This window comes from Besnoitia besnoiti, chromosome I, assembly GCF_002563875.1.
Source record: "Besnoitia besnoiti strain Bb-Ger1 chromosome I, whole genome shotgun sequence".
NCBI lineage: Eukaryota > Apicomplexa > Conoidasida > Eucoccidiorida > Sarcocystidae > Besnoitia > Besnoitia besnoiti.
In genome coordinates, this window is record NC_042356.1 from 2,500,927 (window position 1) to 2,522,381 (window position 21,455).

Genomic DNA, 21,455 nt, shown 5'->3' on the forward strand with positions numbered 1-21,455 from the left:
TACCACCAGAGTCGAAGGAAACAGACGGACACCTGCCGCGACACAGATGCACTGCCTTACTTGAGGGAAGAAGAGTCCGGAGATCCAGAAACAGACTGGAACTCCACTATCAATCCACTTCTGTATGAAAGAAATACGACTATGGAGATCCCTCGTCCACGAGCTCAAGGGCTTCATAGAGAGGAAGCCCTTGTCTGCCCACAACTTTGGAACCTGCGTTTCAGAAACAGACCCAAGCTCTGCAACGCTGGGGCAAACAGGTGCCCTTGAGATTGCTAGAGACGTACATAGGTGTCTTCAAAGCCAACACTGAAACACATTTATATACCCAGAAAACGTCTTGATTACCTCGGAACCAGCCAGCCGACCAACTGCGTCGACTGCGCACAACTCGAGCAACTTTTTTTCAGGCTTTAGCACTACAGCGCGCATTTCACAAACACTAGAATGGAGTCGCAGTACCGCGGATTGCTCGAAAATCGCGTTCCCTTAAATATATATTCTCGGTGCCACACTACCTTACCTGGTTGTCAAAGAGTGCATCAGCAACTTTGTCAAGCTCCTCGGTCATGACTATCCTTCCTTTTAGTGCCATTTGCAACTGCACGATCGACTTTTTCATGACCTTAATCAGCCCATTGTATCTGTCCAGCCACACACAGCTGGGTCTCATGGTTTGAACCAAAACCGCTGCATATACCTTTTTCTTGTTTTCACGTACTCGTTTGCGTCGCAGAACAATGCCGTGTGCACCCAAGTGGCGAAAGACAGCGCCAACTGATTTATCTGCATGACTGTTTTTATTATTTCTCTTGCGCAAGGAAGTAGACCTCTCGGTCAGCTGGCCACGCAAGCAGGCAGGCCTTGGCTCCGCAGTTTTTCATCAGCCTGATGCGACCGTGCCTAAATACCTCGATAATTAAAATGAGGCTCGGGGTTAGCCAGGGCCTCTCTATCCCTTGTGCGGCGCAACAGGAACTAGTTGCCTGTCTTCCACCTGTGAGTCTCGACTATGCGTGGCGGAAGAGATGTACTCCAAAAGCATTCCCAGCTGGCCACTTCAAAGATTCCGCGACGGTGGAAGCTGTAGTACGGCGGCTGTGAGTCGGACCTGATGGCGTCCTGCATTAGCACAGTGTTCATGGACTCTTCGTAGCACGTCGGATACTTTCGTTGTATGTCCTCGATGTTGAACTCTCCCGCAAGCTTCTCAAGGATCTGACTGGCTGTTTCTTCGACATCTTGTTCACGTGTTCTTCTGCCTCCCCCTGAGCTTCGCGGTGCCATGGAAAGAATCGAATTCAGGAGATGCTGATGGAGCGCAAAATACCACACTCGCAAAAGCGCAAACTCATGCCGACGCCCGAGGCATTTGTGTCTTTCGCCCGCATTCCGAGTACTCTATTTCCGCTCATATCAGCTCGCCCCTGTTTGTCTCCGGGGGAAGGCTGTGCACTGCCGGGAGATGCCACTTGAAAGCACGATTCCGTTGGAACCCCCACAGAGGACCTCACAGGCTCCCAGCCAAGAGAAAGGAGGCCTATCGCACCACCAACACCACTGAAGCCGGCTCCACCACGTTCAGGTGTTTTAACGCAGTCCCATCGCGGGTGTATTGCCATCCGGCAGACTGCATATTCGCATGCGGCTCATCGAGCGACTCACACACAAACTCAGGGTCTTTTGTTTGCAGAAAATCTGTAGGATATAGGGTTCGGGCACATAACATGTTTGAGCCAATCACTCACGACCTCGTACTAGGCGCTCCACAGCCTCACAGGCAAATCGAGGCCATGCATATGACCACACCGAGCGCCGATCGGCACGCGCAATACACGTCTTTTCGCCGCTTTCAACTGACAGAGGTCAATGGAGCCGTGGTCCTACGAAGGCCCAACTCACCATGCCCTCGATCTGCGCGAATTTAATGTTTGCATTTTCGTGCAAACCGAACGCCTCCGGGCTGGAATTCAACGGCAGGCCCTGCACATACTTTACGAATCCTGCCTGGTCGGTTGCATCGGGACAATAGTAGAGACCAGAGGAGGAGAATTTGTAGGCCGATCCCTGCGCGCAGGACCCGGAAACCGTCTTCACACAATGGAGACACGATGTGGTGCTACGTGCTGGTCCTGGCTCTTCCTTAGTTATTATTCGTTTAGCGAGGTCCCCTACACAGTAAGAGATAGAGCCTCTCACACCACTATAAACCCCAACCGCGACACAATATATCCCTGGAGGCAAAGAGTGTCCGGTGCCCGGTTTGGACCGTCAGATGGAACAATCGCAAAAATCGCACATTGTCGCCGTTTGAAACAGATGGCTGAAGTTCTTGAGGAGCGGTTCTTCTCAGCGCACTCGAAGCAAGTGTGCTGTGTCTTGCCGCTTCAGACTGTTGAGTCACTTGTGAAGAAGCGTACCTTTTCTATAAGGTGCTCGTTCACGTATGATGTCAGGATACACTCGATCAGACGCTTGTCATGTTCATCGGTCACGCGCCCGCCATAATTTATCTTGGCTCCCAAGAAGATAAGGACCTGCAGTAGACAGACAGCGCCATCACGAAAAGACTTTACTCTCACTGCGGCGGTGGGATGGTGATTTGACGAAGGGCAACGTACATTTGGTGGCTGTGGTAATCAACAATCTCGGTAAAGCTAGCCTCAAACGAGAGAGCGAGGGCAATCGTATGCCGTTTATAAATTTTCGCCATATCCGGCATCTGTTTGTCACTCGCGGCGGCGAGACCACCTCACCTTATAAGGCACTTCGTCGTACGAATCGAGGAAGATCCGCAGCTGCCTCTGGCACACAATGAGATCCTCCGTTGTGAATTCATACTGGATATTCCATCCAACTGGTCCGAACTTGCGACGGTCCTGATGAATGAAGAGGATGAGGAAATTACGGAAAGGTGCGTCCTTGTCCTTGGATCACTGAGCCCATGACGCCTCATGACCCTGGTGTCTACTCATCGAGCGGCGGCGCACCGCGAGATAAGTTGATGACAACGTTGAACATGCATAATCACGCCGCTTGCTGCACTACACAGACGTCTTTTTACCGGCTTGATGGAGTGTTTGAGATACAAGATCGGCAATGCGCGCTTTTTAGCAGTATATGGCATTTAATGATTTCCCCCCTTCCACATGAACAGGTGGCGCAGCAGGCCTTGTGGTGCTGCCCCACATTCTGCGAAATGCCGTCTGCAGAGATTTCACTTTCGCATCGTGTGCGCATTCGATCGGGCGGTGGAAGCAGTTGTGTGACCACTCTACACTTGGTCCGTGTCCACTTGTTGTGAACATCGCAGCTTGGGGAAGAGCAAACGCTAGTCGGCGGAAAAAATCGCAAGAGTGCCTAGAAAAAAAGTGTGGCAATTGCCGTGGGACTCATCATCACAAAGCGTTCACTTGCTCCTGAGTGCGTGTCTGCCCCCGGTCTTTGATCTGACGAGGACAGCGCGTATGACTTTCCCACTCCGTTGCCTCCACTTGATTGCAGAGGCCGCCTCCCGTGAGTCCGCGCATTTGTGTAGACACCCGCGCATTTAGATATGAACAGACAGCAAACGTTTTCTGTCGCCAACCTGCCCGCGTGCGAAGATCCCACCTGAACAATGGCGTGGAAGAAGCAGAAGGCGAACATCAGCTTTCTGAATTCTTCGGGTTTCTTCGAGCTGTCGAGGGTACGGTCATCGATGGACGCGTACAGCCGCAGCATGTTTGCGCGGATGCCCGTTGGCGGCTCATTTGTCATCTTCACCCCGTTTTGCAAAATCGACACAGGGAAATTCCTTGAGGGCATAGAGCTCAGCCACAGCCTTGGACGCCCAGACAGAGAAGATGCACACCAAGAGGAAAGGGGATTGTTCTCTAGAAAAAGCTCTCCTCTTCTGCCAGTTCTCCTTTCGAGTGTCCCCTGCTCCCTCAAACAAACGACTCCTTATTCTAGGCTGAAGAGTGAGGTTACTAAGAACAGTGGGACGAGGACTCGTTAGGTGTGCAGCTGTCCATCTAGGCTAAGAAAGGTAATCAGGATAGGATCTTCGGTAAGCTGCAGAGAGCTGGCTCCAGACACCCCTGTACGCCAGTTCGTATGTCTACTAGCTCTACAGGCGGGCGAAGTATAGCGAGCCTCCAAGCATGTCGTGCCACAGTGCCTTTTGTGACACAACGCGCTTTTCACGAAAAAACACACAGGGGCCTGTCCAGCCGCCCGCTTCGTCCTTTCTATCCAAGGTCCTCTGCTGATTCGTGAGGGCCGGCGACGCGCAGTGACTCTCGCAGAATCGCTTAGCGGCCCACATGAAACGGATGAACTGAGTGCAGGACCAACTTTTTGTGAATGCGTCCTCTACTCTCAACTAAACATTCGCGGATTCAAAGCAGGGGGGAGCGCGCTGCCAGTATGCAGCTGCCAGAGGTGACGTCCTTCACCCCTCACTCGTCTCATTATTCGTGGTATGTAGATGAACTTACTGTTTCGACCTTACACGCAGGTTAGGCGACATCCGCTGCTTCGGGAACCTGCGCATGGATTTGCGATCTAGAAGCTCACCGGAAATCACGATGAACTTCGTCTTTTTTGAGGCTGTCGCAGATTTTTTCGAGTTCCGCCATCCAAGAAGCCGCCAGATGGCAGTTCTGAAGGAGGACCCAGCCGCCGCGATTGCACGCTTCTTCGATGAGTCTCCGCGCTTTTTCACCTTGTCCTTGACCTGCAGAGCAAAGCAACCATGAGACAGAAAACTCAGCAGCTCAACTACAACCATAAGCGGAAGCTCCAGCTGTTTCATTCGCGGCTGGCACCATCCGCAGAGGGGTTTATGCTTCGATTCCGCAGCGGCAGTCTTGCCACGAAAGTGTGGACCTGCACGGCTGACGGGTGTCGGAAAATCGCTGCGGGGTCTACTCTCACAGAGCGAAAGAGAGACAGCGGCCAAATAGGAATACGAGAGTGGGATAGCAACTACTCGCGCACCCACACACTGAGTGTGCAAAAGCTCGTGCTTTCTTCCCTTCACTCTGTCTTTGCCCCCTACTGCAAGTGCCCCCCCCCCCGCCCCCCCCCATACTAGCCAGCCAACGGAGAGATATGCAAAACAAGCGCGGATAAAAAGAATACGCACATATGTCTGTGACAGCAGGTCCACACAAAAATGACCTGTGCACACTTCAATAACGGCACGTCCAGGCGGTAGGGCGTGATTGCGATAGGGATCTCGTGTGTGCCCTGCCCGCGCCTCATGCACCTTGGTGGCTCACCAAGCGCAATCGACTCGAGCCGTCTTCCCATGTTCATGTCCTTCGCAAAGTCCAAGAGACTGGCGACAGGGTCAGAACCTTGAGACAAGATGAATATCAGAGGCGTGACATTGGACGCGTCTTTGTAGGACCGCGCAAGATCGAACGTCGGCGGATCCACGAATCGCTGACCGAGCTCGTTCGACACGTAGTTCACTGCCGCGTCTATCAGTTTGTCGCTCCGAATCAGGCGCAAAATGCACATTTTCTGAGCAGACCGCACGGCGAAAACAGACGCCAAACGAGCCCTGACTGCAGGCGCAGTATGATGTGAGAAACAGAAATCCTCCTCCCGTCGCCATTCAGACTGCAGTGGAGAGAGCTCGAAAAGCCGTCACTCCACACGCAGATGGCAGAGAGGAACCGAGCAGTGAATCCAGCCTCGGAGCGCCGGCGAAACTGGCTGTCAGCGATTGGATAACACACAAGTAGGGCCTGGTGCTGAAAGGCAAGAGTCGCCGTGACAATCACCAGAAGGTAACGTGCAGCTACACGACTGGGCACATGTGGCGCAAGCCGCAGCGGCGGTCCACCTGTTCTTCGGTCTCCCCCGCCCCTGTCTCCCTAACTACCTGTACATTCTTCTGCTCTGCGGACTACGGGCAAACCGCTGCGTAAACCTGTCCCATACACCAACTGTCCATCGGTACTTCTCTCGATGCCTCAACCCGCAGCGACGCCCACACCCACGACAGGCATGCTAGCCGCGTCCGCGCCTCGACAAACCTCCACGACAGGTCAGAGACCGACTTTGCCGTTGCTTCCCCCTCACCTGTATCGGAGTGAGTTCATCCCACCGGCCGGGAAAGGGCTCTTCGTGGGCTTCGCCGGCGTCGTAGACGCCCCTGAACGCGTCTGGCGCCTTCACGAAAAAGCTGTCGAGGCCGAGGAAGGCGGGGAGCTCTGCGAGTGCGCAGATGCCTTCCCACTGCTTGTCGCTCAGCCACGAGGTCGGATTCGCCTCTCTGAAGCCTGGTTCGCCGGTGGGACCGGTCAAAAGGAAGCGGAGTTCCCAGTGGTCTACGGGGTGCTGAGCTTGAATCTGCAAACAGCAAGCAACAAGGCAGATGTGCATCCTGTGTGCCTCATCGTTTGCGCAGGCGACGAAGGCGACCCCACACGCAGAAGGGCAAGAGAGAGTGCACACACCACGCCACTTTTCTTGACGTGGATCCCGGATGAAAGCGAAGACGCCTTTTCACCTTTGACTAGCTAGACTAGTAGACTTCATCACTCAGTGAGTGCTTAGCATGCCGACAGCCGGAACGACGGGCCTCTCCCCCCCGCCCCGCATCTGTGAGCAAACAGTTAGTCGTCAAGGCGAGCATGTCGCTGCAGACTGCACTACGAGCCTCAGAGCACAGAATCCGCAGAGCTCACTCTGCTTGTCTGTGCGACGCTACGCTGCGGATCTCAGCAAGGCAGTGCCGTGTTTTGTCTTGCACGATTCGATTCGAGTGCGGTGAGGGGGGGAGGGCGGGCAGGGTTTACCTTGAGGCCGAGAGAGAAGGAGAAGAGGATTTTGTGCCGCTCAAAAAGCGAGCGCGACACGTTCTCGTAAATGAGGTACGTAATGTGGTCGTTCAGATTCCGCAGCCTTTCCTCCTTGTCGTTTGTAGGCGGGACCTGCGGGCAAAAAACAACAGAGCAGACGAGCTCACGCGAATGAAGAGACACCGCAAAAGACCAAAGAGCCCAGACGAGAACCCTGGAGGGGAAAACGGGGAGGGGCTGCAGCTACAGGTTCCGGAAGGAAGGTACACTGGGGGTCGACATCGTTGCAACCGCATCCTCTCTTCTTCAGAAGCACAAGCGACGAGTTCAAACGCCAGGCCGACTGGCCAAAGAGAGACGCGAGAGTGAACTAGCATCCATAAGTGAATCTTGGTGAGTGAGTGGTAGAAGTACGGGAGACAAGAAGAAATAGTTTCAAATGCAGCTTCTTTTCGCGCTCGTGGGTTTAGTGTCCAGGTACCTGACGCTTTCGATAAACAGGAGAGTATAGTCGCTAGAATTATGAAAGGACTGAAGAAAAGACCTCACTCACCTCCTCGACGCCGATGCCAACGACCGCCTGAAACCACTGAAGAGAGTACTGGTACATCGGCTCAATACTCGCCAAGTCGACGATACAGAAAAACAAGAGACTCGCCCGAAACGCAACGGGGCGATACCATTCTCTGAAGCAAACACCCGCACACACGCAGGCCGAACGGACGCCGAGATAGCGGCGCTGAATGAGCTCTTCGCGCTACGTGTCACTCTTACGAGGCCAAAATATACTGTCAAGCGTGCGTCCCAAAGCGCAGACGCATGTTGACGTTCTCGGTTGGAGACCTGTCTCTCATACGCACACGCTCATACTGAACCCTTTTACATATGGAATTTAAATCAAACTCCATCCGCATAGCTGGATACACGTGGGCACTCGAGGAAAACATCGCAGAGGCGCGCACCGCGCCTGCTGCCTGTCTGAGGCAGCCACCGCCGCGTAGGCTGTGCGAGATCGGTAGCCCGCGATGAACGATTGCCCCGAGTGCTGTAGATACACGTGTTTTCTCAGTTGTCGTGCGGCCACTACGCTTTGGCGGCGTGTCGTTGGATATGCAGGCGCGCGAAAGCGGGTCTGTTTTGCCGCGGAACGCCTCTCTGAAGCCATGCCGCCATTCCTGCTGAGTCTCCCTCAGCCGTGTGCCGAGCTTGCACCCGCCCCCCCCCCGACGAAACCTCACGGGCTCGGCATCAAGCTCAGAAAGCACCACCACCATACTCCGATACAGGCCGAGACCCACGTGCTCAGCCGGCGGAGGCGGAGACGCATGACCTACGGGACGCACGACTGATGCTCTTCTGAACTGTGGGGGAAGCGCGTCGCTTGTTACCTGGCTTTGTCGATTTCGCCTTCCGTAACCTCGGCCTCTTTGACTCTCTGGTTGATCTCGGCCGCTGTTCGCTTGGATGCAGCGAGGGTGTTGATGAGCACCTCGTCTTCGAGGATGTTGCCCTGTGACTGGGAAAGGAGCTGGAGAATCTTGTCCTCGAGGTTCTTCAGCTCCTTTGTCATCTTCGCGTTGTTCAGCACCAGCGCATTCTTCTTCTCCTCCAAGTCCGGCGCCTCGAGAGACACGACGAGCCCAAGCATCTGCTCCTCCAGCCCTGTGAGGCGCGCAAGAAAGGTCCACGAAACGTGCCGATGCGCGACAGTGCTGACGAGGCACGCGCGCAAGTCGACCTCATGAAAGCACGCCGTCATGCAAAGCGAGGAGGAATCGGCCTTTTGTCGAGTTCACCAGTCTAGAACACTTAATCGTGAGAGCTGCGCGTCGCGTCGCCTTTTCCTCCTCCGCCCCCCCCATAGGACAGACTGTGTCGAGTTCTTCAGCCGCCGGGCGAGGGCAGGCGACAAGAAGAGATGGCTCTCTCCCGGCTCGAAGTCGAAATCGAGGCGCGCCAGTCGGCCTCCGTGGAAGCCAAGGAGGTGCAGGCCTTCTTTAAACTTTAAAAGACTCAGGGTGCCCCGTGAAGCCTGCCCACTGCCTTGTTTCTGGTTAACAACGCACCTTCTGGCGTGATAGAGAAGTTTAGAATGGTGAGCTTGGCGAAAACTTCGGGCGGGTAGCGCGGATTCGGATTGGCGGTCGTCATGAACAGCTTGAAGTGCGGAGACCAAGGCACGAGCTTGTCGCCAAGGCGCACGCTCCAGCCTGCACGAACCGCGATAACCTGAAACTGCAGCGGCATGTGTGCACATCTGCGAGGTAGGTCTAACTCGAGGCGTTTACCCCCCATAAAAAGGCGAGACTTCTCGGTGCACACGAGAGCCAGATAAAGCCGTAAGACGCAATGCCAGGCTTCAGAAACACGTGCATGTGCACTTGCATACTCCTAGGGGGGCGGGGAAGGGGTGGAGGCGGATACGCCTACACCGCGAAGCGCCCGCAAATCTTCACACAGTAGCCCATGGCTGCGCCATATATATATTCTACATTATATATAGACAGATATGCTCTGCAGCGAGAGGAACCGCGGGTCGCGTACCCTGGCTGTCCTTGAACTTCTGCTGGAGGAAGATCGGCTCCAAGGCCGGCTCGAGCGTCTCGGAGACATTGTCGATGAGCATCCACTTGCCGAACTGGACGGCGAGCTCGATTTCGCGCAGGAAATTTCCCTCCGTGAGCTTGCAAGTCTCGAATCCTTGGTCGCTGGCTCTGCCCATATTCTTGATGAACCGATTCGCTTGCGTCTGAACAACACGACGGAGCGTTGACGTTTCCAGAGAGCGGCGAGGTGGACGCCGTAAAGAGCTCAAGACATTTTCCCGCCGCCTGTGCATGCCGACGCGTGGATACACGCCTATGCGACAGCCAAGAAGCCCAACTTTCTCTCTCATTTCACGCATGCATAATATACATATTCCACCCAGAATTCGCCAGCGGACACGCGTGGCCGTTGTTACTTGAGGATCAATCATCAGAGGCCACCGCCGGCTGCGGTCGATTATGATCCCGTTCTCAATCGAAAGCTCATCGTTCGGGAGACCTGCGACGTTCCACTGCCGAATCTTCACAGGATCGCCTGAAGCAAGGGAAAGTGGACAGACGGGCACGAGAATGAAGAAACAAGCACAGGGTGACGTCTAGCTACGTATACCTCAGCTGTATCCCCCACAACAGATGACCAACAACAACATATATAAAACAAAAATATGTGTATATGCACTTCCTGGCCTGCTTTCAGGCGCATGGCCTGCAGGCGCGCACTCATAATTTTGGGAACACAATACAGAATGTCAGCAGCGCGACACGCTGCCAATGCACCTTTCTCCGGGGAAAGCAAATCTGGGAACAAGAGCGTGTAGACCAACGCCGGCACCAACTTCCGGCGGCACAGCTGCGAGATACACGAAATCGGGATACACTTCAAACACCTCGAACTTCACAGACAAACCGACCCGCCATCTAGACTTTGTGCGACCCCGCGAGGCGCTGCTGTGGCGCCATGGCTACACAGGAGCGCCTGCCGGCTCGCTTCACACAAGCAACGTGCTTTCCTCCTCTTTGTTGTGAGCACACCACCCTCAGACCCTTCCGGCAGTCTGCGCTTTGAAAATGCGCTACGTTACCTAGGAACTGCCTCAAGTTGCAGCCGGCCGTGTGGGGAATTCCCACGTCCTCCAGCTTGGCGAACCAGGCAGCCTCAAGATCTGCTCGATACGCCGCTGAGAACGGCCCGCCGTACGTTATCATGCCGGCGCTCACGATGGCGTGCCCTGCAAAAACAAGATGCAGCGCGCCACCCGATAAAAGCACGGCAGACAGGAACGCCTGCGCGCGAAACCCATCGAGGAAACCAGGTCGAACCGAAGCTCTCGCAAACATCCGCAAGACGCAACGCCACGTGCACGCCACTCCCCCAACCCTTACTATCACGTTACTTTAGTTAAAACAAAGCCAAAGATGGAGCCCTAGGCTGGCCTCAGCATTCCATACCATCGCGCACTCTCTGAGACGGGCGAGCTGCACTCCAGGCTAGTTGGACGCACGCCTCAACACACCGACCCCAGATGAGCTTGTAGGTACGAGGCGACTCCGCTGTCGGATGCCGGATGCCGCCACGCGCAGAAGGATATCCGAAACATGCATTTCTGCCCATGGATCTGCGCGTCCGCGCACAGACAAGGGATTCTAATACGGCGACACGCACACAGTCGGGCCTGTCGAGAAGCCCCTAATGCGAAAAAGCATTGCCGAGTTCACGCTCGGGATGCGTACCGGGGATGAGGCCGTACAGGCGCGTGGAGGTCTCTGCCTGAGCAGTCCACCGCTCCTTTTCGTCGCTGAGGCCCATGAGGAGCGGCTGTGCGCGGTTCACCTTCACTTGACACATCTCGATGTCTGCCGTCAGTTGCTCCTACGGAAAGGCAACGCCCGTCTTTCGCTGCATGCATCTCTGAACAAACTCAGCCACCGTCGCGCGCCGTCGACGCTCTCTGAGCAGCCAGCCGCGGAAAACGGGACTTGCCCTCTACTCGGCCGTCGCTCTCTACCTCTCCTTTGGCTCCTCTCTAGGTGCCTGCGGCGCGCCTACGTGCTTTTCTCTCTCGCTGTTTGTCTTTGCTACTCCGCATTTGCCATCTCCCCCCCCCTGCCGCCTCGTGGGGGTCCGCTAAAGGCAACGCTCGCGCGCTGGCTTCCGGTGGCGTCCTTCGCTTTGGCTTGCCTTCCCGGACCTTTCTTTCCATGGCGACGGCGAACTCCTCCGCGAGTCTCTCGATCTTTCTCTCGACTTCCTGGAGCCGGGCTTTGGTGGCGTTCAAGTTCCGCGTGGTGACGCTCAACTCCTCTTCGGCTAGTCGGAGCTTCGCGCGCTTCGGCTCGACGGCCTTCGCCACGTTGTAGTAGCACACCATTGCGCGAACCCACATGCAAATCGCCTCGCACGCGACCGACGCCTTCTTGATCGCCCCGGGGTCAAAATCCGGCCGCTCGATGTACGGGGCGATGCGCGCGATGATCGTGTCTGGAATGTTGTCCTGCGCAGGCGCACAAAACGGGAAAACTCGAAAAAACCCTACACGCGGGCGGAGGGCGCTCAAGGCCGATCCGTAGCGGGGAAGCAGAGCTCCACCAGGGCCTCGGGCCTCCCGCAGGCACTGCATGTGCAGGTTGACGCAGAAGCGCCGGCAGAACGCGGAGCGTCCATCTCCGCCTTTGGCAGCGGGGCAGCAAACCTCACCATCTTCACACACCTGAAGGGAACATACACCTGTGCAACTAGGTGGACTTTCTGAGTGAAGGAGCGGGACGCGGCTCCAGCCAGTCAGCCCTGCACAAAATGTCAGCTGCCCGTTGGATGGGGTGAGGGGACGCTCTGTACTTTGTCGTAGTTGAGGAGATCTTCGAGGAGCTTCTTGGGATCCTTCAGGAGCTTGTGCTGCGCGGACTCCCAGTAGTCCTCGATCTTTCCGCCTGGACGACTGGGGTCCGGCTTCTTCACCGGCTGCACCTGGAAAGTCAACGGCGAAAGACACGCACACGCATGTACACTATATGCACATACATCTATATATATGCATATATATATACATAAATGTATACATACATATATATACACTCGCTGGTATAGCGCCAGTCGCGTATGTGTGGACATGGAGATCAACAGATACGCACGGACGCCGTGTATCTGCGAGCTTTACATGATCAGGGACGTACGTACGCGCACAATTCAACTTCAGTGTAGGGACCCGCTGCCACACACACGCATGCTTACATGGACGAGCCCAGCGAGAAGACTCTAGAGGGATTTCCGCTCAGACAAGAACACGACCCGTTTCCCCGAAAACCCTCCTTCCGCCGCCTCGCACGTAATAGCTCAGGTCGAGCGGCCCATGAGGCTCGACTACATGACAAGCGGGTGGCGTCCTGAGGTGCGCCCTTCACTCCACTACGAACGGCGTTTTTCTGCTTTCTTCCAACGAACTCCGCCTCGAATGGCCCCAGAGATCTTGCCAAAAACCAACTCCCACGCCTTTATTGGCGCACAACGCTCATGCCAATAGAGGCAGAAACGCGATTGGAATCTAGTGACGGGATCTTCCAGTGGTGAACATGACAGAAATAGCAAAAACGAGCGGAGACGCTTCTAATTCCTTCGACAGCCAACCCATCGGGACATTGACTCGCCTCGACGAACCCGCGCAGCATCCACGCGGAGAGCGACGAGCAGGCTGTTGTCATGCACACGCTCCGACGGTGCCCTCGCACACATACAAATACATATATATATATATATATATATATATATATATATATATATATATATATATATATATATATATATATATATATATATGCATACATGTATATATGTATATAGGTGTATGCATTTATCTGAGCTGCTGCTTGTCACTCTGTACCTGGGTGGTAGTATGAGCAGTAGAGCTCCGTAAAGGAAGCGTTGCAGCCCTGGAACTGCTTTCTCGTTCGGATGCGTTCATGCCGCGTACCTGAAACATGATGCAGACGGCTTCCATAGTGAGGAGGACGCCGGCAGGCGGTTTGGTCAGGGCCTTGACTTCGCGGACCTGCTCGGCTTTAAGTTTCTTGAGGCACTCGACGGCCTGATCAAACGCGGGAAGCGCCTCGTCGAGGTCGCGCTGAGCGTCGTCCTTCAGCGCCTTGGTCTCAGCTGCCTTCGCGCTCGCCTCCGCCTCCTCCTGCTCCACGCGCACCTTCGTCTCGTCCGCGAGCGCGCGATCTATGCGAATCTGAATCATCTTTTGCTCAACCTGAGGGCGCAGACCGCACATCGCACGAGAGAGGTGAAAAAAAAGGAAATCTAGACAGCGCCGCAACGCGGGCACTCTCACGCCGAGAGAGGGAGGGAGGGAAGGACCAGAGACAGCTGATCGACAAAATCCGCGCAAAAACTCACCAGACAGAGAGAAAGAGCAACGCGAGTGCGGGACTTGAAACGGGCGCACGGACAATTGCATTAACGACTAAAGACTCGCGGAAGAAGTCACGCGGACAGCGGAGCACAGGCAGCTGAGAAATCTTGTTGAACCGCAACTAAACCAGGCAACAAAGCTGTAGTTAACTAACTATTATTTAAACATAGGAATCCCATTTTAATAAGTGTAAACGCTGCCTGTCAGCACAGAAGGGCATTAATGTTTCTATCCAGCTCGATAGCTGCGAACCGCGCGGGCAGCGTACCTCCTCCGAAGTTGCGATGAGCACTGGTTGCCATTCCTGCAGCTGCTGCTGCATGGTTTCGACTTGGTGCGCAGCGTCTTCGAGTTTGCCAAGTCCCTTTTCGAATCGCTCTGCAATCGTGGTGAGCTCTAGTTGCTTCGACTTGACCGTGTCTGTCAGAGTGCGGAGGAGCTCGAGGAAGCAGGTCGGCGTGACAAAGACCTGCCTGCGCATCTCCGCGAGGAACGTCTTCGATGCCTCCTGAGAAGACCGATGCAGAAACTGAAGCACCTCGATCGCCGCATCTTGGTCCGGTAGCGAAAGATTTTCGCTCTCCAGCTGCAGTCGCGCGACCGAAACCAGCGCCTCCGCAGGCCACTGAGGAGAAAAAAAGCAGCCAACACACGGCGCTGACATCGAGCGAAGGAGAATAAGGAAGAAGAACAAGGGGAGAGGGGGGGGAAAAGATGACACGAGGCGAGGCGAACAAGAGGAGAAGCCATCGACCAGGATATCAACATCTCGACCCAGAGCCTCGCGAAGGATACCGTACACGATGCGCTAGCGAAGAAAGAACGCGCACGAGCCAGAAGAGAACAAGGAAAGGATGAAAGGGCGAAGCAGCTGCAATCACAGCAGCTACGACCTGGACGCAACGGAGATTTCCACTTCTTTCCGCCAATCTGCTCTCCCCTCCATTTGGCTCCGAAAGAGCAAGAGGCGCGAGAGACGCAAAGCGAAATCGCTGCGTCGTCAACACGAGACCTCGTGTTTCAGACAGCAGCGCTGAGAGGCTAGCTTCGGAGTTGAGGGAGTCTTCGCCATCCACAGACGTCTTTCGTTCCTCTCGATCCACAGCGTCAGGCGAAGGAAGGGGACGCGAAGGCCTCAAACGTCTTTTTGTCGCACGGGTCGCTCACCTCCGAAAACCAGTCGATGGTGCAGCAGTTGATAAGCGAGGGAAACATCCTCAGGCGCGTGCGGAAGGCGTCGCCGACAGGACTCATCGCGAGAATCACATGCAAATTCGCCTTCACTCGCCGCACGTATGCGTTGAAAATGTTCGTCTTGGTGGGCGCCATACCCATCTGCGTGCACACGCCCCTGAAGCGCCTCGCGCACACGCGGCAGACAGAGAGAGAGAGCTCGAGGGACGGCGCGAGGTCTCCACGGTCGGGGTGACAGAAGAGAAAGGGCGAACGATGGAGGCTCGCTGCACATACATACGTATATATTTATATATATTTATATTTATATATATATATATATATATATAGGACTCAAATAGCTCCGAGGCGGCAGCCTCTCGGCGAGTAAAACGAACGCTCTGTGCCCGCCCCAAACCCTGCGGCGACCAACGGAGAGAAAGGAGAGCGACCAGCACAACGAAGAGGGAATCCAGAGAGAGTGGGTGTGCAGTTCGCGTCGGCTCGTGTGTTGGCGCTCTTCGAAAGCTGAACTTTTGGGCGCCTGGATTCGCATGCGGAAAGCCTGCTTTCGAAAGCGCGTCTCGTCTCGAGTGCGAAGTCGAGAGAGCAGACAGAGATCTTCTAAACACGCGGCAGACTCTCCTTCCGGTCCCTGCGCCAAGGCTTCTCCAAACTGTTGAGCCCCGGCGCGAGTGTGAGACCACTGCGGTCGCCCTACTTGCAAGAATTCAGGATCTCTTCGAGGTCTTCCTTTCTGTACAGATTCGGCAGGTCGCCGTAGTTGAGCACGTTATTCATGTCCTCGAGCATCTCCTCGTGAACGACCCGCGACTCCTCCAGGAGGAACGTCTGGATTTTCTGCTCGAGGCCGCAACGTAAAAAGCACGTCTTCAGATCTTCTCGCCACTCGTTCATCCCGTATCCTGAGAAGGAAAAAAGAAACAAGCGATAAACATCACGGGAAGCAGACTCCGGCGTCCCAGTCCTCAGACCGTGAGCTCCTGAGGCGCGAGCCGCGCGAATGTCTACGCCCCCGTGCCAGACGCGCTGTTTAGGTAGGCGATTTTTCTCTGGGTTTCCCGTCGCTCTGGCGAAACGCTGTCACTCGCTTGCGGCTTTACCTTTGCCGATCTCGACCTGAAAGGCATCGCAGTCCATGATGAACGAAGCCAGACGGCTGAGCGACTGTCGGCCTGAACCCCGCACACCGAGAAGCAGCGCATGCCCTGAGGGCTGCCGCAGAATGCGGCAGATGCGCGAAACGTGCTCGCAGGCATCGAGAAAAGCCACCAAGTTCATGCCAACGCTGTTGGTCGCGTTGTAGTCGCTGATAAAGTCCTCAATCACCGCCTTCCACCGTTGCAAATCTGTCACCTCCTGCGCAGCCAACGAGCCCCGACGCACACAGAAACTCTCACACAACATATAGGGTATATATCTGTAGGTATGGATCTATGAGTAGATTCGCGCGTGTATGCAGATGTATGCACATAGTACGTGTATACAGTGTCGCGCACATAGGGCCGCCCGACGGGCGGCACCGAGGTCGGTTGGACAGCGGAGAGTCTCCTTCGAGGCTCTGCAACGTGTGCGGCGTTCGTTTCGCTTGGCAGGGCAAAATACATGGGACACCAGGGAGTGCGCTGGACAAGCGTATTCGCAGAAGGACCATGCATGTATCTATACATGTATATGTGTGCTTATCTACATCTTTTTTTTGCCTGAGAGGCGCCCATTGACAACTGCATGCGTATACTGTCGCACGCCGACGCCTCCCAGAGAGACATTTTTCTATTTTTTACAGGAATGGGAGACGCAAGCATCTCACAGGAGAAGCCACCCCGAGATTGGTCGAGCGTATTGTATCCTCACGCGTGTGCATCTTCCTCGGTTCCATCGACCTACCAGACAGTGTATCCGTATACAAATCTACCCTTGTGTACTTCTGTATCTCTCCTGCGCCGCATTCAATATCCGTATATATGCATGCATAAAACTACATATATATATATATATATATGCAAATGCATGTGAACGTGCTTCTATGTGTGTGTGTCGAGCTGTGAACATGTCTGCCTGTCTGTTTCGCGTCGCGCTCGTTTTTCAGCGGCCGCACCTCGTAGTACCGGTCGCCGGAGGGTTCGCAGAAGTCCGCAAAGACCAGACGATCTCTCGAGAAAATTTCTTTCTCGGTGAACCCAAAGTGCGTTTTGGCTTGCGCGAGCAGCAGGTCCCGGAGCCAAGCCCGATCCTCGTCGTTGATCAACCGGTCGCCAAACACGCGGCTGTTTTCGTGGATCCAGCACTTGATGACCTGCGCACGCACACGCGGAAACGCGCCAGGCGAACGGCGATCGGTGGCGCGGCGCCTACCAGTCGCTGTCGGTCGCACGGTGGCGTTTCGTTCCACAACGAGCGGCGTGATTTCCCTTCTCTTTTCGGTGCGCTCTCGCTGAGGTTTTGCCGCTTCTGCGAATGATTTTAGCTCACCTGCAGCTTGCTGCGCGTGACCTTGGGCGAGAGGAAGGTCACGCCTTGAAAGACCTTCCAGATCTCGCGAAGGTTGAAGGTGTAGTGCGAGCGCGAAGGTGTCGGGCGCAGTTCGCGGCAGATGGTGCCGAAGACCTCGATGGACGGCTTCACGAGCTTCTGTGCCACAGCCTGGAAAACAGGAAGAACCAACCACCGGTGCGCAGTCAAGCCGCGGCCCTGGCAGACCCGCAGACGCTGGCGAAAAGGCCCAGACACGCGGAGAAGCCGCGCTCGCTCTGCCTCACCTGCAGCTCCTCGGAGAAGGGACTGAAAAAGTGCCGCATGAGCGTCGTGAAGATCGTGGCGACGGAGGCGTCTTCCATTGCCGTGTAGGTGAGGAGGTTGAAGTGGCGCAGCACGCGACTCGAGATCTCGGTGCGGCCGCCGCCCGGGGGCCCCATCGCCGCGACGAAAACCGAGTCCACGACTTCGAAAAACGTGAGATTCTTGCGGTCGTACCAGCCCTTGTGGTCAAACCTAGACGCGACGAAACGCAGCGGAAACCAGCAATCTCGACAGAGACAGACGCGCGAAGGCGAACGAAGCAGACGGACACACCGGGCCTCTCGGCCCATCGCTCTCCCGTCGCTGTCGAGTTCGAGAGCGAGTGGCGTGTGGCGCGGCCTCCACGCGAAGACAGAAACGAACGGCAGAGCCCACAGGGACGTGGAGCGGCCTCGGAACTGCACAGATACGCAGACGCATACGTCTATCCCTCTACACGTATATACATATGTATATGGATATGGGTACCAGTGCTTATGCGCCGGCGAAAAGCCGCGGCAATACAGCAACTCGCGCCCGCCGTGGACGTTCACGCGTGAATTTCCATTCCTCCCTCTCCGTGCATCTCCGCGTCGAGTAGCCACGCTCCACACACTCGGTTCCGCAGACCTCAGAGTGCACAAGAGGTTTTCTGCTTCACATGTTTCCGCCCTCAGCTACGCACGCGCGTACAGCCATGTATTGACTCCGGTTTTCAACTACAGATTTCTTCTCAGCAAAGGGTTTGCTATCCACGAGGCGCTACCCCTACACTCACACCGCCGCGTATCCCGAGCTGCTCAGACACAAGAGGCGCCTCCACAGACGTGAGTGCGCAAGCGTGTGCCCGCATGCGCAGCAGACGACGCTGCCCTATCGGGAAGTTGGCTCAAGCTGCGAGCCCTGGGTGCCCAGGGGCTGCCACGAGGAGGAAGCGCGCGCCGAAGAGGCGCAGATGGAAACTGTGTCTCAGGGCGCACCACTGCCGAAGGAGCTCGAGGGGCGGCTGAGCGCCGAATTCTTCTTTCCGCGGCATGTTCAAGTCGTCCACGAAAATCACCGCCGTCTTGCCGGCTGGGGGCCCGAACACGCCTCGGCGTCGCTTCTCCATGCGCCCATCAATCATGTCCTGAAACCGGAAAAAATGGCTCAGAAAAAAGGGCTAGGGTTTAAGTTAAAATGCAACCGAGCAGGGTGCCACAGTACACCGCCGCTGCAGCCGAAGAGGTCTTAGCCGCTGGCGCGTTGCCTACTTTCTTAGGGCGCCCTGAGGCTGAGTGCGTGCGGGGGGGAGCCGCGTGCAAATACGGGGAACCCCGCGGACAAGAAACTAGTCGTGCTGCGCCCGGTGATGCCCACAAAACCCGCCCGAGCTCTGAGTGTATCTGTGAGCACGTCCACACACGCAGGCTTCTCTGCTTGCACCCAGTATTTACCCGCAAAGCGGTTCACTGGTACGGAGTTATCTGGGTGCGAGACTTCAATCAACCGCGTGAAAGTTGGTCCGCCTCTTCACATGTCGTTTCTCTAAAACTGGCAAAAATGGAAGTATCTTTGAAGAAGTAGGTGAGGCCCAGCGCGCGTCACTAATCCTTGATATGTGTGCGAGGCTGGAGTTTCTGTACCGCCTCTGTTGCAAACCTGCGTGTGATTGACGTGAGTTTGCGCGGAGAAGGTGACGGCGATCGTCTCAAAGCGTTCGGGGTCGCCTTTGCAGAGGAACTCGGCGATGTTGACTGTCTTTCCGGTGCCTGTGGGGCCTGCGCAGAGGACGTGTCGGCTCTTCTGCAGCAGCGTCTGGAGGACGTGCGTCATGCGGATGGAGTCGGGAGTCGGCACAACAATCTGCTCGTAGCTCGCGTCTCTCGGAATCACCAGCGCGTCTCGTGTCTCTTCCCACCGCCGCCACACGCCTTCCTCGACGCCGTAGCAGGCGTCGTAGATCGTGGCGTCCTTAGGAAAAGCAAGCGCTACTTGCTGATCCGCCAGCGACTCCATCAGCCACGCGTTGAACTTCTGACGGCCAGCGGCTGCGAAGAAGCAGCCAGCGCAGAGAAGAAGAACGCTGCGATGCAGAGAAGAAGAACGCTGCGAGGCAGAGAAGAAGAACGCTGCGATGCAGAGAAGAAGAACGCTGCGAGGCAGAGAAGAAGAACGCTGCGAGGCAGAGAAGAAGAACGCTGCGAGGCAGAGAAGAAGAACGCTGCGAGGCAGAGAAGAAGAACGCTGCGAGGCAGAGAAGAAGAACGCTGCGAGGCAGAGAAGAAGAACGCTGCGAGGCAGAGAAGAAGAACGCTGCGAGCAGAAGAAGAACGCTGCGAGGCAGAGAAGAAGAACGCTGCGAGGCAGAGAAGAAGAACGCTGCGAGGCAGAGAAGAAGAACGCTGCGAGGCAGAGAAGAAGAACGCTGCGAGGCAGAGAAGAAGAACGCTGCGAGGCAGAGAAGAAGAACGCTGCGAGGCAGAGAAGAAGAACGCTGCGAGGCAGAGAAGAAGAACGCTGCGATGCAGGGAGAGCCCACATACACGCCGGCGGGACAGAGCCACGCGCCACGGCAGGCGCCAAGACAAGCGCCCCCAGCTGCCAGACAACACACCCAAGGCGGAAAGCCCACAAGGAGCGAAGCACCAGCCATCCATCTGTGGGCCTAAGGCCTCCGGCGCCCTGCGGACCCTTCTCCCGGCGCCTCCGCGGCAGCCGGCACGACTCCTTTTTTCTCTCTCTTGCTCCCTGCGCCAAGCCGACTTCATGCTCGCGGCCTGTCGCTCTCTGCTCGTGCGTCGCGGCGCATGCAAAGACTGCTTTCCGACACCATCACTCCCGTTTCCTCTCCGTGTTTTCGCATTAACACCACGAGCCGCGCGGCCTTCTTCTCGCAGCCGCCGCCCGCAAAAGAGCAACAAACCCTTTTCTGGCGCCTCGCTGTTGACTCACAGTCCGTGGTCGCGCCGACCGACCAGGTTAGCGCAAAGACGAAGACAGAGGGCAGTCTGCTGGCGAGGCCGTCCAGCGCAGCTTTGGAGGGCACGCGGTCCTCGATGGGGTAGAAAGGCGCGAGGAGACAGTCAAGAAGCGTCAGGCACGAGGCGCACAGGTTGTTGTCCACGGTGCGAATGAGTTCCTTACAATGAGCCCGCAGAAACGAAACTGCGGGCTCCAGGAAGGCGTCAAAGAGCTGCGAAAGGAGCTCGCGCGCCTCCGCCGAGAACGTCGGCGGCAGCGTGTGCAGCCATGAGGCGACGAGAGCGCTCAGGCCCAGGGCCTGAGGCTCCATGTAGACCATGCCGCACCTGCTGACCGTCGCCGGCGAGGCCACCGCTAGATCCTCCACCTGCAGAAAGCCCAGAGGAGACGGGCCGCGACCCCAGAGAGACACAAGCCAGACCAAACGACGCAAAGCAGGAATGGGGGGGGGGTGGCGAGAAAAAACACTGGAGAGGAGACAGACGAAAGAGCCCATGCAAAGCCGCTCTCGGACTGCGAGCCCGAGAGCAGCACACAGAATCCAGGCAATGCAAATAAGCCCGGACGTCGGCACACCTATATATACAGACTACATGCATCTTCAAATGAAAAACCGACAAAAACTAGATGTCCATCAAACAAGCACGTACAGACCACCAGTACGCACACCGTCACACACTGCTTCACTCTTCTACCTGCGTGCGTATCCAGACAAAAACCAATGTATACACAGACATGCATATATCGCACACACACATGTATAT

The 21,455-nt window shown here is 55.9% G+C and overlaps 1 protein-coding gene across 1 annotated transcript in view; it reads right to left on the reverse strand.

The window, feature by feature from the left end:
* Positions 1-21,455, reverse strand: part of BESB_003790 (putative dynein heavy chain 2) — a gene marked incomplete at both ends in the record, with an annotated part of 45,006 nt that overhangs the window by 1,484 nt on the left and 22,067 nt on the right. Inside the window, 31 exons of the mRNA XM_029359134.1 lie at positions 61-213; positions 524-644; positions 1,112-1,311; positions 1,903-2,067; positions 2,421-2,537; positions 2,757-2,879; positions 3,613-3,823; positions 4,561-4,720; positions 5,268-5,514; positions 6,079-6,348; positions 6,798-6,932; positions 7,354-7,486; positions 8,189-8,462; positions 8,867-9,010; positions 9,345-9,549; positions 9,763-9,881; positions 10,429-10,575; positions 11,078-11,216; positions 11,536-11,838; positions 12,183-12,311; positions 13,312-13,593; positions 14,024-14,380; positions 14,923-15,106; positions 15,650-15,854; positions 16,053-16,308; positions 17,048-17,245; positions 17,422-17,592; positions 17,709-17,940; positions 18,708-18,856; positions 19,369-19,757; positions 20,662-21,058. Of these exons, the coding sequence (XP_029222047.1) occupies positions 61-213; positions 524-644; positions 1,112-1,311; positions 1,903-2,067; positions 2,421-2,537; positions 2,757-2,879; positions 3,613-3,823; positions 4,561-4,720; positions 5,268-5,514; positions 6,079-6,348; positions 6,798-6,932; positions 7,354-7,486; positions 8,189-8,462; positions 8,867-9,010; positions 9,345-9,549; positions 9,763-9,881; positions 10,429-10,575; positions 11,078-11,216; positions 11,536-11,838; positions 12,183-12,311; positions 13,312-13,593; positions 14,024-14,380; positions 14,923-15,106; positions 15,650-15,854; positions 16,053-16,308; positions 17,048-17,245; positions 17,422-17,592; positions 17,709-17,940; positions 18,708-18,856; positions 19,369-19,757; positions 20,662-21,058 (6,315 nt within the window). The remainder of the gene's footprint in view (positions 1-60; positions 214-523; positions 645-1,111; positions 1,312-1,902; positions 2,068-2,420; positions 2,538-2,756; positions 2,880-3,612; positions 3,824-4,560; positions 4,721-5,267; positions 5,515-6,078; positions 6,349-6,797; positions 6,933-7,353; positions 7,487-8,188; positions 8,463-8,866; positions 9,011-9,344; positions 9,550-9,762; positions 9,882-10,428; positions 10,576-11,077; positions 11,217-11,535; positions 11,839-12,182; positions 12,312-13,311; positions 13,594-14,023; positions 14,381-14,922; positions 15,107-15,649; positions 15,855-16,052; positions 16,309-17,047; positions 17,246-17,421; positions 17,593-17,708; positions 17,941-18,707; positions 18,857-19,368; positions 19,758-20,661; positions 21,059-21,455) is intronic.